The following is a 15,182-nucleotide window of genomic DNA, read 5'->3' on the forward strand; positions in this document are numbered from 1 at the left end:
GGGTCATAGTGTCACTATGAGTCATAGTAGAACAGAGGGAAATAGGATTTTTGTTTATTCTTTGGAAATGAGTCACTAAGTCTAGTCTATCCTTAAATTAACCTCTGCCTTCTGTAGAAGAAGAATATCTACATGCTAATTGGGATTCTACTGTAAAAAAGATTTCATTTCTCCTTTTTATTTTTATTTATCTGATAATTCTTTTTTATTTATATGCACTAATGTATATTTGTTTTATACTTTGGGTTATGATCCAATACTATTATTTTGTTGCTCAGATTGTTCCATCTTTGGCTTTTGGGAGCTCTTTCAGGTTGACGTACCTCCATCCTTTTATTTTTTGAGCAGTTCCTTACTTTCTAGTACTGCAAGATGCTCCAGACTTATATTTTGCCTGCCTTGGTGATCTGCTCCCATGAAGGTTATAGCCTAGGAAACCCCATGGGTCAATCCTGTCTATCCTATAGGGTTGCTGTGAGTCGAAATTGACTCAGCACAGCACAACAACAAAGGTCCTAGAATCGGAGTTCCTGGGTAGTGTGAATAATTGACTGCTAACTGGGAAGGCTGGAAGGTTGACACCACCCAGAGGCCAGAAGAGAGGCCTGGTAACCTGCTTCCAGAAAATAAGCCATTGGAAATCCTATGGAGCACAGTTTGACTCTGACACACATGGGGTCTCCATGAATTAGACTTGACTTGATGGCAATTGTAATGAGTAGTCCTAGAATCAGCCATTTTTCCAATGAGCCTTGGTTCCTTTTATTGGAGAATGGAATTTATAAATCAAGATCTGAGCACTGGGTATGCTAATTGCTACTGAAATGTCTTTGTTTCTAGGCCCTCTCAGCAGACAGAGCCAGGCAACATATGTATAGATAGTCAGCCATGTATATACACATATTATAATTGCTTCTGTATCTATCCATCTATATGTATATTAAGCCAAACACAATGGAAAAAAAATACATATGTAATTATGTTCTTTTTCAGCCGCTATGCCAGGTATATAACCAGCTTCTCCTCTCTCTTGCAGATTCCAGATAGTCCTCTATTTTATATGTGCCTTCCAGAACATCTCTTGTGGCATCCACTATTTGGCTTCTGTGTTCATGGCAGTCACGCCACCGTATGTCTGCAGGCCCCCAGGCAATGTGAGTCAGGTTCTTGTCCACAATCTCTCTAGTTCAAGGTTGGAGGACATCTGGACCCTGTTGTCACCAGGCCAGGAAGGTCACATTGTTGTGCAGCTGCAAGATGGCACGGTCTGGGAACTCACTGGGTGTCGCCGGTCCTGGAGGGAAGACACCCTGCGCTTGGAATATGAATACAGTGGCAGTAAGCGAGACTTCCCATGCTTGGATGGTTACATCTATGACCAGAGCAAGTGGGAAAGCACTGTGGTGACTGAGTGGGCTCTGGTCTGTCACCGAGAATGGCTCGCAAAGCTGATTCAGCCTGTGTTTATGCTTGGAGTCCTGCTGGGAGCAGTGATTTTTGGCTACCTTTCTGACAGGTAAAATAGAATGTTTAGCGTTGTTGCATCAGTCTGAGGTTCATTTTCCTATCTATTTTTCTTGGGATATAGAGAATTACATTCAAAACTCCAGTCTCTAAATATCTCTTTGCCTGTCCAATAATTAACCAGTTGCTGTTGGATCAGTTCTAACTGATGGTGACCCCTCGTGTGTCAGGGCAGAGCTGTCTCCATAGGGTTTTTGGTGGCTGATTTTTTGGAAGTAGATCACCAGGTCTTTCTTCTGAGAAGACTCTAGGTGGAGTCAAACCCTTAACCTTTCAGTTAGCAGCCAAATGATCTGTTTGCAAAGTCCAGGGACTCTTGTCTGGCAGAATAACATACTGGTGAGAGGATGGACCATGAAGCCAACTGATCTGGTTTAAATCTTGATCGTACCACTGGGCAAATTAACTGATCCACTGTATTTCACAAGAAGCCCTCATGGTGCAGTGCTTAAGCTCTCAGAGTGTGCGGAGGGAACACGGAGAGCTTGGAAAGGTGTTGGGTGATGTAGTGAAAACACCCCACTGCTGCACACACCTGTACATGCTGAGCAAAGGACTGCAAATATGACCTGTAAGGTACAGGTGCTACCTACGGTCAGCAGGGGACAGTATACAGGAAGTCAGAAGGTGCAGACTGGATACCACACCATAATGATCTGCTGGCAAGGGGAGAAAGAAGGGAATCCACTTTATTTTTGTAGTTTTGAAATATGTGTTTGCTTCCCTTGACTATGCTTGATTATTTTAAGAAAAACTTTTTATTTAGCTTCGGTCATTTTTCCTATTTAAAATCTTTGTTAATTTGAAAAGCAGTATATGTTCACTGTAACAGTCAAACAACTCAGAAATGTACAAATTAAAAAGGGAAAGTGTTCACTTTTTGCCTTGTCCCCTCCCCCCCCCCCAAAAAAAAAAAACCCACCAAGCCCCACTTTCTAGGAGTGGCTTTTTGTCATGGTATCATTATAACCTTTTATACAAACAGTCTCCAGGTTACAACTAGGTCTGTTCCTAAGTGTGTCTTTAAGTTGAATTTGTAGATATGTTGGAACAGGAACACATGCTTCTTATTTAGCCTTATTTTAGTGCAAGAAGGAGTTCTGGTGGTGTAGTGGTTAAAGCATTTGGCTGCTAACCAAAAGGACAGTGGTCAGAACTCACCAGCCACCTTCTGGAGGAAAGATGAGACAGTTTGCTTCCATAAAGATTTCCAGCCTCGGAAGCCCAGTGGGAATTGCTGTAAGTTGGGATCAACTTGATGGCAGTGAGTTTGGTTCTGATTTTAGTGTAAGAAAAGGCTCGAAGCCTCTTCAATGATTTAAAAGCTGTACATGCTGCAAGTGAAGGTGATGGTAATGAATATATTGTGAGTAGGGGGTGGTTCAGTCATTTCAAAGTGAGGGCCAATTTGCATAATGTCAAAGCACAAGTCAGAGTTGTTGGTAAGTGGGACATTCATATAGTGGGAACCGCCTGTATTTTCCTAGGGCTGCCATAACAAATTAACATAAACTGAGTGGCAGAAAGCAACAGAAGTTTATTTTCTCACAATTCTGGAGGCTGGAATCTGAATTCAGATTGTCGGTACTCACCTCAAGGGGTTGATTGTTCCCTCTGACTGAAGAAGAGTTGATGCTTTTGAGATACAGTGTTGGTAAAGAATAGTGAAAGTCCTATGGACTGCCAGAAATACAAACAAATCTGTCTGGAGGAAGTGCAGCTGGAATGCTCCTTGGAATCGAGAATAGCCAGACTTCATCTCACCTACTTTGGTCATATTGTCAGAAGACACCATTCCCTGGAGAAGGATGCCATGCCTGATAAAATGGAGGGTCAGCAAAAAAGGGGAAGGCCCTCAATGAGATGGATTGACACAGTGGCTACAATGATGGGCTCAGGTACAGCAAGGACTGTGAGGCTGGCACAGGACAGGGCAGTGTTTCGTTCTGTTACACACAGGGTCGCTATGAGTCAGAGCCAACTCAACGGCACCTAACAACAACAACAAAGGCACAAGGGGAAGATCAGACCCTTCCTTGTCTCTTCTAACTTCTGGTGATCCACGTGTTCCTTGGCTGGTGGCAGCATAACTTCATTTTCTGCTTCCATCATCACATGGCGTTCTTCCCTCTATGTCTTTTTTTCTCTCTCTCTTTTTTTAATAAGGAGACCAGACATGTTGGATTAGGGCCCACCCTACTCCAGTATGACCTCATATTAACTAATTACATATGAAAAGACTCTACTTTCAAGTAATGCCATATTCACAGATATAGGGGTTAGGATTTCAATATCTTTGGAGGACACAATACAACCCATGACAAATTGCATATTTAAAAAATAAAGTAAATCAGATTTTACTTGGTTTTGCTTTGGTTAGTTGGGTTTTCTCCTCCCAGAAGGACACTTATTATCTTTCCTTCCTGACTGCTCAAGTCCTCTGCTTACTGCTACCTAGTGGCAGGAACCCAATACACGGGAAAATGAGTGAGTATGATGGGGAATTACTTCTAGCAGTTTAAAATGTTCTCTAGTGTTCTGTTTCATCCTTATGTTCTGGTACAGAACCTGAAAAGCTACTGTAGAAACTGGCTTCAAGGTGAGGCTTGCTAAGACACTGTTAAAGGAAATGACTGTTGGCTGGGTGCCATCGAGTTGACTCCAACTCATAGTGACTCCATCTGACAGAATGGAACTGCCCCCATGGAGTTTTCTAGGCTGTAATCTTTACAGAAAGAGCTCTGCTAGAGCAGTGGTTAAAGCATTGGACTGCTAACCAAAGGTCAGTGGTTCAAACCCTCCAGCTGCACCACGGGAGAAAGATGAGGCAGTTTGCTTCCATAAAGATTTACAGCCTCGGAAAGCATCTAGGACAGTTCTACTCTGTCCTATAGGGTCACTATGAGTTGGAATTGAGTTAATGGCAGCACATTTTATTTTATCTTTGTAGAAGCAGATCACCAGATCTCTCTCTGGCAGAGCCTCTGGGTGGGGTATGAACAACCAATCCTTTGGTTAACAGCTGAGTGCTTAATCATTGTGCCACCAGGGCTCCTTAAAGAAATTGTTGTGTTGTTGTTGTTAAGTGCCATCAAGTCGTTTCCGACTCATTGCGACCCCATGCACAGCAGAACGTTCTGCTGTGCATGGGTTAAAGAAATTAGGTACTAAATATTTGAATGTTTGGCTTTAAAAGTCAAAGAGGTAAAGATGAGGTGGTCAGGTAGCAAGAATGCTTCTGGTTGGGAAATGATAGTCACAGGATTTACGCAGACGGTAACCTTTTTCCTTTTGTTTCTGCCTGGGGATGAGGAGCGGGAGTTGGTTAGACTGAGAGGGAGTCAGTGCCCAGAGAACTGCTTGTGGTACTGTCGGAGGCCACTTAGTGCTCTCTTGTGGGAGAGTTTGGAAGTAGGAAGTTCACACTTTCTAGAGAAAGAAAGCTGAAAGTGTAAGGGAAGCTGTTGGCAGATGAGGTCCTAGAACCATGGACAGGCCTTGTTGTTGTTGTTATGTGCCATCAAGTTGGACCTGACTCATAGCAACCCCTCCTTGGGTTTCCGAGGCAGTATCACTACAGAAGTAGATTGCCCACCTTCCTTCCGAGGAGTAGCTGGTAGGTTTGAACCGCCAGCCTTCTGGTTAGCAGTCAAGTGCCTTAGGCACTAAGCGACCTGAGCTTCTAGGACAGGCTTTAGAGATGATAATTTAAAGTCAACACTAATGGTGTTGATGTTCATTAAGCCTGAGGAAAATGAAAGGTTATAGTAAGCAGGACTCCATTAATTAAGGATTAATTTTCTCTCCTTAAAATACACAGTTTTACCTAGCTATTTTCATTTCTTTCATTCTTTTCAAGTTACATACTCTATTTAAATATTAAATTGAATGGTTAATAGTTAATAGATCTTTTCAGTATGTCCATCTATCCTTATCATACAGCATAACCAGGCAGGAGTGAACTAAATTCTCTTTAAATTAGTTACATGTTTGGAGAGCCATACTGTTTGGCCATGAGGCTACCACTGATCACCACTGCCTTTTGGTAATATAGTATAATTACAGACAGAATAACCCAGGATAAAAATGAAAGATAAAAGATTCTCTGGTACCTAAGAATCACTTAATATTAGTTGAATAAATAAATTATTGATCTTTAAACTCAAAATTGTAAAATAACAGTTAGGTAGAGGATTGAATAGGGTACTACTATAGCTGAAGATTAAAAACTATTGTACCAAAACAGCATCCTTGTGAAATCTTTGTACTATTTATGGTAGATTTTTTCTTAATCTTTAGAAAATTATTTTAGAGTGTTTTATATGTTATAATACATTAGGAGAAACTGAAGTGGCTTCTTATAGGTGCTATGTATTACTATTTTCATTTAGCAGGCTACTGCATAAATTTTCGCTTGTGCTTTTTCTGGTGAAATGTGTTGAATGCTTGACACTTGAAACTAAAAATATTTGCAATTACATTATACTGTATGACAAAAGTAGGATTTAAATAATGCTTTTAAAAGGATATCAGAATAGATTAATGGGAATAAAATAATCTTTTTCATTTCTAAGCTTAGTATATATAAACATTTATTGAACACCTCATCATATAAACATTTATTAAACACTTGTGTGTACCTGTCTCATTCTGTTAGATACAAGGACTGATATTTTTTAAAGTCTCTGAGAAGTTATAAAGGAGCCCTGTGGCTCAGTGGCTAAGTGTTCAGCTGATAACTGAAAAGTTGGTGGTTTGAAGCCACCAGTAGTTTCACAAGTGAAAGATGTGACAGTCTGCTTCCATAAGGATTATAGCCTTGGAAACCTTATTCTACTCTGTTCTGTAGGGTTACTAGGAGTCAGGATAAACTCGATGGCAATGGGTTTGGGCTTTTGGGAAAAGTTACAATCACAAACCAGGATTTATTTTGATAAGTAGCTCAGATTAACATCACTTGGGAACTCTAAAACAACAACAACAAACACCTCAAGGTAAGTTAACATGGTACCAGATGGTAGTAACATTAGGGCCTTGGAAGAAGGAAATTAGTATCCTTTCCAGAAGATCTTGTTGTTGAGAGAGATAGTCTTCGTCTCTTGTCTTCTCCACACATCTTGCTGGATGAACAAAGACCACAAGTCCCTGGCCATTTCTCAGGGCTGTCCTAAACAAGGAGAAGGCTTACCTGTTACTTGCTATGAAAGTAGTGGATCCCTGAAGTTCACTGCTCCTGCCCTGTACTCCACGTGCAGGAGTCCATCTGGGCACTCTACATAATCCCCTTGGGACTTGAGGGCAAAGGGAACCAGTAAGGTGATGCCCATTCTGCTTGTTGTGCTGTAAGTAATAAAGTCCTTTGTCTCTGACCCAGGAATCTTGTGTCTTCTGTCAGCATCCATTAAACAGCAACAGGTTCACTTATTAGCTTGCTAACAGTTACTGTTGAGTTGATGCCGACTCACGATGACCTTATCTGTGTCAGAGTAGAACTGTGTCCCATAGGGTTTTCAATAGATAATTTCTTTTGGAAGTAGAGCACCAGGCCTTTATTCTGAGATGTCCTTGTGTCACCTTGAACTCCAACCTTTCAGTTCATAGCTGAGCATATTAACTGTTTGTACCATCCAGGGACTCCTAGCTTGTAAATAGGGTAAAATCAGATCACAGACCCTACACTTGCCATCATCCTAAGCCTAAGAGAATTCCCACAAGTTATTTTCCAAGGAACATAAGTGGCTTGTGAAAATTAAGCAAGCATTCATGATTAAAATGCACTGTGAATGATAAGCAGCAGAAGTGATAGGCGTCAGCAGCAGACGCACAAAGACATCAAAGTTGGGGATGATCAGGTAGATAACACAGTAACAGTGCTTACAATTTTTTAAAGAAATAAAAAATAACTTGAAAATAGTTACAAATAAGTGGAAATTCTAAAAGAAAAGACATAATATGATTGAAGAATAACTAACTGGTATAGTGGTTAAGGCATTTGGCTACTAACCAAAAGGTCAGTGGCTCGAATCCACCAGCTGCTCCACAGAAGAAAGATGAGGCAGTCCACTTTTATAAAGATTTACAGCCTTGGAAACACAATAGGGGTCGCTATGAGTTGGAATTGATTCCTTGGCAGTGAGTTTTCTGAGTAACTCAAACATCTAGAAATGATAACCAAAGTAAGTGATTAACAAACTTCATAGATAGTTTTAACAATATATCCTCCCCCACTCAAAAAAAAAAAAAAAAAAAAAAAGAAAACAACAACAACAACAAAAAAAAAAACCAAACCCACTGCCATCAAGTCAATTCCAATTCATACTGACCCCCATTGGGTTTCTAAGGCTGTAAATCTTTATGGAAATAGATTGTCTCATCTTCCTCCCACACAGCAGCTGGTGGGTTCGAACCAAATGCCTTAGTCACTATAACACCAGAGCTCCTTAACCAGATATCAGACAGAGCTAAGAAAATAACTAGTGAAATGGATAATAGGTCAGAAAAAAATGATCGATAGTAAAGCTCAGAGAGACAAAGAGATGGAAAATATGAGCGAATGAAAATTCCTAGAGGCAGAGGGAGAAAGCATGGAATATTTCATTGGAATACCAGAACAAGATGAGAAAGAAATGGGTCAAAGACAATATTCAAAGGAGTAATGCTTGAGGATTGTTGGAACAAATCAAAATATGAGACCTTGCTTTTTAAAAGGCTAGTGATCCCAAAGCAGAAGTTAAAAAAAAAAAAAGAAACAAAAAAACTCAGATCCACAAGTAGACACATCATAAATCTGTAGAATATCAAAACAAAGAGATAATTTTAAAAACAGCCAGAAGAAATGACAGAGTATCTTTAAGATACTGCAATTAAATCAACAAATAACTTGGCAGTAAGGAAGTCAGAAGACAATGAAGGGATGTCTTCAAATATGATAGATAAAAACCAGCAAACGCCAGAAAAAACTGCCAACTCAGAATTCTATACCAAGTGAAAATATCTTTCAAGAATAAGTATGAAATAAAGGTCTCTCCAGACAAGTACAAACTGAGCCAGTGTGCCACCAGCAAACCCCGCACTAAAGGAAGTTTAAAAGATTTGTTTTAGGCACAAGGAAGGTAATCTTATATGGAAGGGCTGAAATGTAAGAAGGAACATAGATTAAGAAATATAACTTTGTGGGTAAATCTAAATATTATCTTATAATCTTAATAATAATAATAAGAGATAAACTTAGAATACCAGACAATATTAACTAATAAGTCAGCAGAGGGTATGTGGCTATAAAATATTTTAAGGTTTTAGTATGGCCTGGAGGAAGGAAAATATGTTGATTAACTTGAGATTTTGATTAATGTGTTTTGCTTTGAATTGTGTCCCTCTAAAAGATATGTTGAAGTTCTAAGCCTTCCTTTTCTCTGTGAATGTGAACTTGGTTTGGATATAGTCTTTCTTTGAAAATGTTATCAGTTATGTTAACAAGATCATACTGGAGTGAAAAACCAAAAACCAAACTACTGACATTGAGTAGATTCCAACTCATAGTGACCATATAGCACAGAGTAGAACTGCCCCACCTGGTTTCCAAGGCTGTAAATCTCCATGAAGCAGATTGGCTTGTCTTTCTCCCACAGAGCAGCTAGTGGGCTTGATAGTTATAGCAGCAGGATGCTTTAAACACTGCATCATATTGAGCTTCTCATACTGGAATAAGGTGGCTCTGGCGGTTTAGTGGACAAGGCATTTGGCTGCTTCTCAGAAGGTCAGCTGTTCAAGCCACCAGCTGCTCCTCAGAAGGAAGATGAGGTGATCTACTTCCGTAAAGATTTATAGCCTTGGTGTATGAGCTGAACGTTTACAGTAGGTAGGTACACTCCTTGGAGAGAACAGTCATGGGAGAATAGAAGGGCTGTGTATGCACCGGGAGACAGCTCAGGGGGCAGGAGTGCATGGGAGGGAAGGACACAGGGAAGAGGTAACTATGGGAAGGAAGTGGGAAGAGAGCTGTTGCATTGTGGGAAATTGCAGTCAGTGTCACGAGACAAAGTATATGTGAACTGCTGTATGGAAAATGAATTTGCTTTGTATACTTTCACCCAAATCACAATAAAATTAAAGAAAAAAAAAAGATTTATAGCCTTGGAAACCCAATGGGGGTTGCTATGAGTTGGATTCAACTCGATGGCAGTGAGCTTGGTTTGTTTTTTTAAAAAATACATTCTGAGTGATGCTTCATGAAAAAGGAGGACAGAACTCTCAAGAATATAGGTAACACACAATCTTTTGTGAATTGGAATAGATACTCAAACGGTTCTTCCTTCTCCCACTATATGATTCTTATTTTTTTAGGGTAGGAAGACGACTTATACTGTGGTCAACAAGCATTGGCAAATTTTTGTTTGGCATAGCAGTGGCATTCACCTTTGATTATTACAGCTTCATGGCCACACGCTTTCTTCTTGCCATGGTGAGTTGTATTGTTTACGTCTTTAACTCTGCAGCATTTCCATATTAAACCATAATGTTCTTTGGTTTGCTCATTTAAGATCTAGTGAAGGAATTCAAGGACTAACCTTTGTTCACGCCACTGAAGAAGTCTTTCTGTGGGTTGTTAAAGCTTTATGTTTAGAACAGAACTCACTAAAATGAAAAATTTTTGCTTACTAAGCAGAAACATTTTGTTTGACTCAATCAATGCCTGACACATGGCCTACAGCCTGTAATTTGTTGTTGTTGTTGTTGTTGTTTGCTGTCGAGTCAGACAGCCTGTAGTTACTAAGGCGTAATTTTATTTCTGGGCAATTATATTGGTTTAGTCAAGCCCTGTATACATGCGCCAAACAGGTGAGTAAGGTGTATTGCTAGTCATTTGTGGAATGCACAGTACGAATGAACAGAAGAGGGCCTTAGACCTTTATTTTATGAGGAGGAAGAGAGTTTATTTTATTAGGAAAGAGCATAAGTATGAATATGAACTTTGTCATAGATTAACATGTTAGTTGTATAACGTCAGGCAAACACATTATCTCAATTTCCCAGATATAAACTGTAGAGAATAATATCTGCTTCATTGGGTTATTATTAGGATTTGGTGCGATTAAATGTAGATATCCATGGTACAGCACCTAGAATAGAGTAGACACTCCTCACAATGGTAGCTATTACTGAAAACAAACCAGTGAGAAAGGAAGCTGCCTCCATGCTGGTGAGGCTTCCAGATAGGTCTTCAAACTGCCAGCCAACAGGAGCAGTGATTTTGTTTGGAGGCTACTAATCAATGATAATGGAGTGAAGTTTTCATGTGAGGGAAAGACTTGTGATCATGCTGAATGCAGAGGGAGGAATGCAAAGAGCCCCTTCAACCAGGGTGGGTTATAGCGGGGTCTAGAGAGAAGCCAAGGGCTTAAATCCAAGAAGAGATCACTGGGCCTCTCCTCAGAGAGTGAAGTGTGGGGGGTTCAGTTTTGGAGTCTTCATTTATGGCTGGAATGGGTTTGTAGGAAGCACATTGCTGTCCAAAGATAGGGAGGATGCATTGAAAACAAAGATCTAGGGGAACTGAAGGTGTTGAGCACTGGGACAAGGTAAATATGTATATTCCAGTATGTGAAGTGTTTTTAATACAAAAGATAGCAACTGGCTGTTCTGTCTCCACAGAGAACAGAATAAGAGGAAACTGCACTGCAACTGCAGAGTGAGATTTGACAAGAGAGACCTCTGGTATGACTGATAGTTCAAGTGGTTCAGGAGACCATAGGCACTGAGAGTTTGAAGGCCCTGTTCTGGAAGGCTTACGGGGATAATTCTGAAATTATCTGTCTCAGTCTTGCAAAATACCATGTATTAGTTTCCAGTGCTGAGAAAATTAGGCAGCACCCTCAGAATACCTCTTTGAAATATGGCCTTAATTTTCTGTGGGTCTTTCTGTTGATTTTCATGGCAAATGTGTTTGTGGTAGACTTCTGAATATGGAACATGCAGATTCATTTGTTCAACACGTTTATTGATTAGCTTACAGAGTGCAGTGCTAAGTAAAACAAACCCAGGCTCTGTTTCCATAGCCCTATAATCTAGTGGGAGAGCAAGACATTATCCATCTTCAAAAATAAATACAGTTATGACAATGAGAGTATATCAGTGTGTGGGGGAGTGTCCCCGCTGGATCTGGAGGGTCAGATTTTTTGTTTTGTTTTGTTTTGTTTTAAGTGATGGGTAAAAAGAAAACATTCCAGGCAGAAGGAACAGCAGGTGAGAAGGCTCTGAGATGAGAAATAATCAAAGGTCAGAATGTCTGGAGACTGGAGAAGAAGTTGGAGCCCTGATGGTGGAAAGATTAAGTGCTTGGCTGTTAAACAAAAGGTTGGCAGTTGGAGACCACCCATCAGCTCCATGGGAAAAGGACCTGGTATCTGCTCCTGTAAAGATAACCAAAACCAAACCAAACCCACTGTCATCAAGTTGATTACGACTCATAGCGACCCCTCCTTGGGTTTCCAAGGCCGTATCTCTACAGAAGTAGATTGCCCAGTCTTCCTTCTGATGAGTGGCTGGTGGGTTTAAACTGCCAGCCTTCTGGTTAGCAGTTAAATGCCTTAGGCACTATGCCACCAGAGCTCCTAGGAAACCCTGTGGAGTACTTCTACTCTATCATGTGCAGTCGCTATGAGTCCCAATCAACTTGAAGGCACCTAACAACAGCGAAGAAGTAAGGTAGGTACCCTGATGAGGTTGGAGTGATGGAGACAGGTAGCAGATCAGTCAGGACCTTATAGGATGGTAAAGATTTTGCTCTATTATCCTAAGCGCAGTGGGAATCCCCAGAAGGGGTGGTGTGGTCATTCTGGCTGCTTTGTGAGGAGGGGTCAGAATGAATATGAGGAAGAGACTGTTATCAGTGGAGGTGATGGGAGTGAATGGATTCAAGGTATATTGTATTTTGGAATTATTCAGGCAACAGTGTGTGGATTTTCTGAACCCAATGACAGAGGTAGCTAATAGGAAATGGACTCAAGAGAAAGAATTAGCTAGCATAACAAATGAAGGGAGACTGATGTTACTGCTTAACTTAATGGGCAGTAGATAGTATTTGAAGGCTATCAGAATGTTTGTTTTTGTAAAGCAAGTAAACATTTATGAGCGACTACTAGGTTCTTCTACCACTTGTCTGTCAGTTTGTCGTACTGTAGTGGCTTGTATGTTGCTATGAGAGTGGAGGCTATGCCACTGGCATTTCAAATACCAGCAGGGTCACCCATGGTGGACAGGTTTCAGCAGAGCTTCCAGATCAAGAAAGACTCAGAAGAAGGAATGAGCTATCCACTTCTCATAGAATTGGCCAGTGAAAACGTTATGAATAGCACTGGAACTGCCAGATACATTACTGGAAAGCTTTATGAATAGCCCTGAACATTGTCTGATATAGTGCCGGAAGATGAGCCCCTCAGGTCAGAAGGCACTCAAAATATGACTGGGGAAGAAAGAGCTGCCTCCTCAAAGGAGAGTCAATGTGGGTTTCAGAAAGCAACTCTTTGTCATTTTCTTTCTTGCTTCTGTGTGATCTGCAGTGAGATCACACCCCTCAGTAATTAGAAATGTGACCTTAAATCTGGACCACTCCCCTTTGTTTTTCAGGCTGCAAGTGGCTATCTCGTGGTGGTATTTGTCTATGTGACAGAATTCATTGGCATGAAGTCTCGGACATGGGCATCTATCCATGTGCATTCCTTCTTTGCAGTTGGAATAATGACAGTGGCTTTGACGGGCTACTTGGTCAGGACCTGGTGGCTCTACCAGATAGTCCTCTCCATAGTGACTGTCCCTTTTGTTCTGTGCTGTTGGATGCTCCCGGAGACACCTTTCTGGCTTCTCTCAGAAGAAAGATACGAAGAAGCACAGAAAGTAGTCGATATGATAGCTAAGTGGAATAGAGCAAGCTCCTGTAAGCTGTCAGAACTTCTGTCCCTGGATCTAAATGGCCCTGCTGGTAGCAATCCCTCAGAAGGCAAGAAGCACAACATGTTAGATCTGTTTTGCGACTGGAATATTGCAGTAAGAACTCTCACTGTTTGGCTGATTTGGTTCACAGGGAGTTTGGGATTTTACTCATTCTCCTTGAATTCTGTAAATTTAGGAGGCAATGAATATTTAAACCTCTTCCTCATGGGTAAGTATTAAAGTATATTTAAATGTGACAATGAAGTAGAATTTCTCCCATGTCTTTTAATGTGTTTTTATTGTCTGTTTCTACCAGGAATAATACAGCCAGCCCTATTATGATGGAATCTTTTAGTATTATTTTACTGTAATTCATATACATTTTTCTTTGAAAATAGGCAAACGGTCCAGAAGGATTTTGTTCCCCTCCCTCCTTCTTGCCTCCTCTCATGGCTTTCCTCACCTCCCCCAATTCCAGAACCCCCTCCCCCAGAGGTAACTTCTGTAACATTTGTCTTGAGCTTCTCAGGTCCCTTTCTATGCATTTCCATACATTTATATACATAAACATTTATGTTTTCACATAAGTGAGACCATTCACTACATATTGTCCCTTGTAAATTGCTTTCCTTAAACAACTTACTATGTCTTGGAGATCCTCTGTTCTCTTTCTACCTTCAAATAAGCTTAATTTAGAAATTTTAGTCAGCAAAATAACATGTAAATACATACTACATATAAGTTATATTGTCTTACTTCTTTCATTTTAGTAGTAGATTAAAATGCCTTCAGACATTGCTGTGATATCTTTAGCCATAACTTCTTGCATAAACCAAATTCATACTAAACTTTAGAGAAATACGAGGAATCAGTATTTGTCCATCTAGTTTAGACTTAACTCTGGTTAGTTCTGTGTAGGGTCCCTGTTTTTGACATTAGCCTCTGTAAAACTTGTGTTTAAATTTCTGTACATAGATTTCATTCCTTCTCATTGAGGCACTCTGTTGGCACACATCTATTTTTATTATAACTCAGCAGGAATTATGAGATAAATCATAAACAAACAAACAAACAAACAAACAAAAAAAAAAACCGCTTTTCTCTTGTTTGAGAAAACCTCTGACAATTTTGTAGAAACAGCCCATCTGGACCACAAACCACTTTAAATGTCAGAAATGATGCCATATTCCTAGAGCAGAGAAACCCATGGTAGGAGGGTGCGTGGAGCGAGGTATGGCAAGAGGAAGCTTAGAAAAGCTTCTACGCTTTTTGGGGAACTTTGTATTTTCTTAATTTTGATGGAGATCTAAATTTTTAAGAAACCAGGCAACCTCATACATATAAAAATATGTCTCCAAAGACAAATATGTACCTAGTTTTATACTACCTACTGATTTTGATTTTTCATGTTACTATTTTAGCTGGTAGGTGCTTCTAGTCAATACTTCTGTCCTGTGTTAATTTTGAACAAGTTTCATCTCCTGAGATGGTTTGGGGCTGGTGGCAATTTCAGCTCTATTTTTGTACCACCTGAAGGTGCTAAACACATCACTAGCTTCAAGAGATACCTTTGGTGTTATGAAGAGGTAGGGGTGAGATAGTGGTCCAAGTGATTAGAGGGATTGACTATGTATTATAAAGTGAGGAAAGAAATGGGATGCTGTCCTAATTCCAGAGGGGCTGGGACTCAGTACTCAGACTGTTTATATCACAGACATGTTGTTGTTGTT

General features: G+C 40.3%; 1 protein-coding gene across 1 annotated transcript in view; it reads left to right on the forward strand.

Moving 5' to 3' along the window:
* Window positions 1-15,182, forward strand: part of SLC22A16 (solute carrier family 22 member 16) — a 52,497-nt gene that overhangs the window by 16,418 nt on the left and 20,897 nt on the right. Inside the window, exons 2-4 of the mRNA XM_007940856.1 lie at window positions 1,037-1,516; window positions 9,868-9,985; window positions 13,150-13,681. Coding sequence (XP_007939047.1) covers window positions 1,037-1,516; window positions 9,868-9,985; window positions 13,150-13,681 — 1,130 coding nt within the window. The remainder of the gene's footprint in view (window positions 1-1,036; window positions 1,517-9,867; window positions 9,986-13,149; window positions 13,682-15,182) is intronic.

This window comes from Orycteropus afer, unplaced genomic scaffold (genome assembly GCF_000298275.1).
Source record: "Orycteropus afer afer isolate SDZICR_OR568_19922 unplaced genomic scaffold, OryAfe1.0 scaffold00072, whole genome shotgun sequence".
Classification (NCBI taxonomy): domain Eukaryota; kingdom Metazoa; phylum Chordata; class Mammalia; order Tubulidentata; family Orycteropodidae; genus Orycteropus; species Orycteropus afer.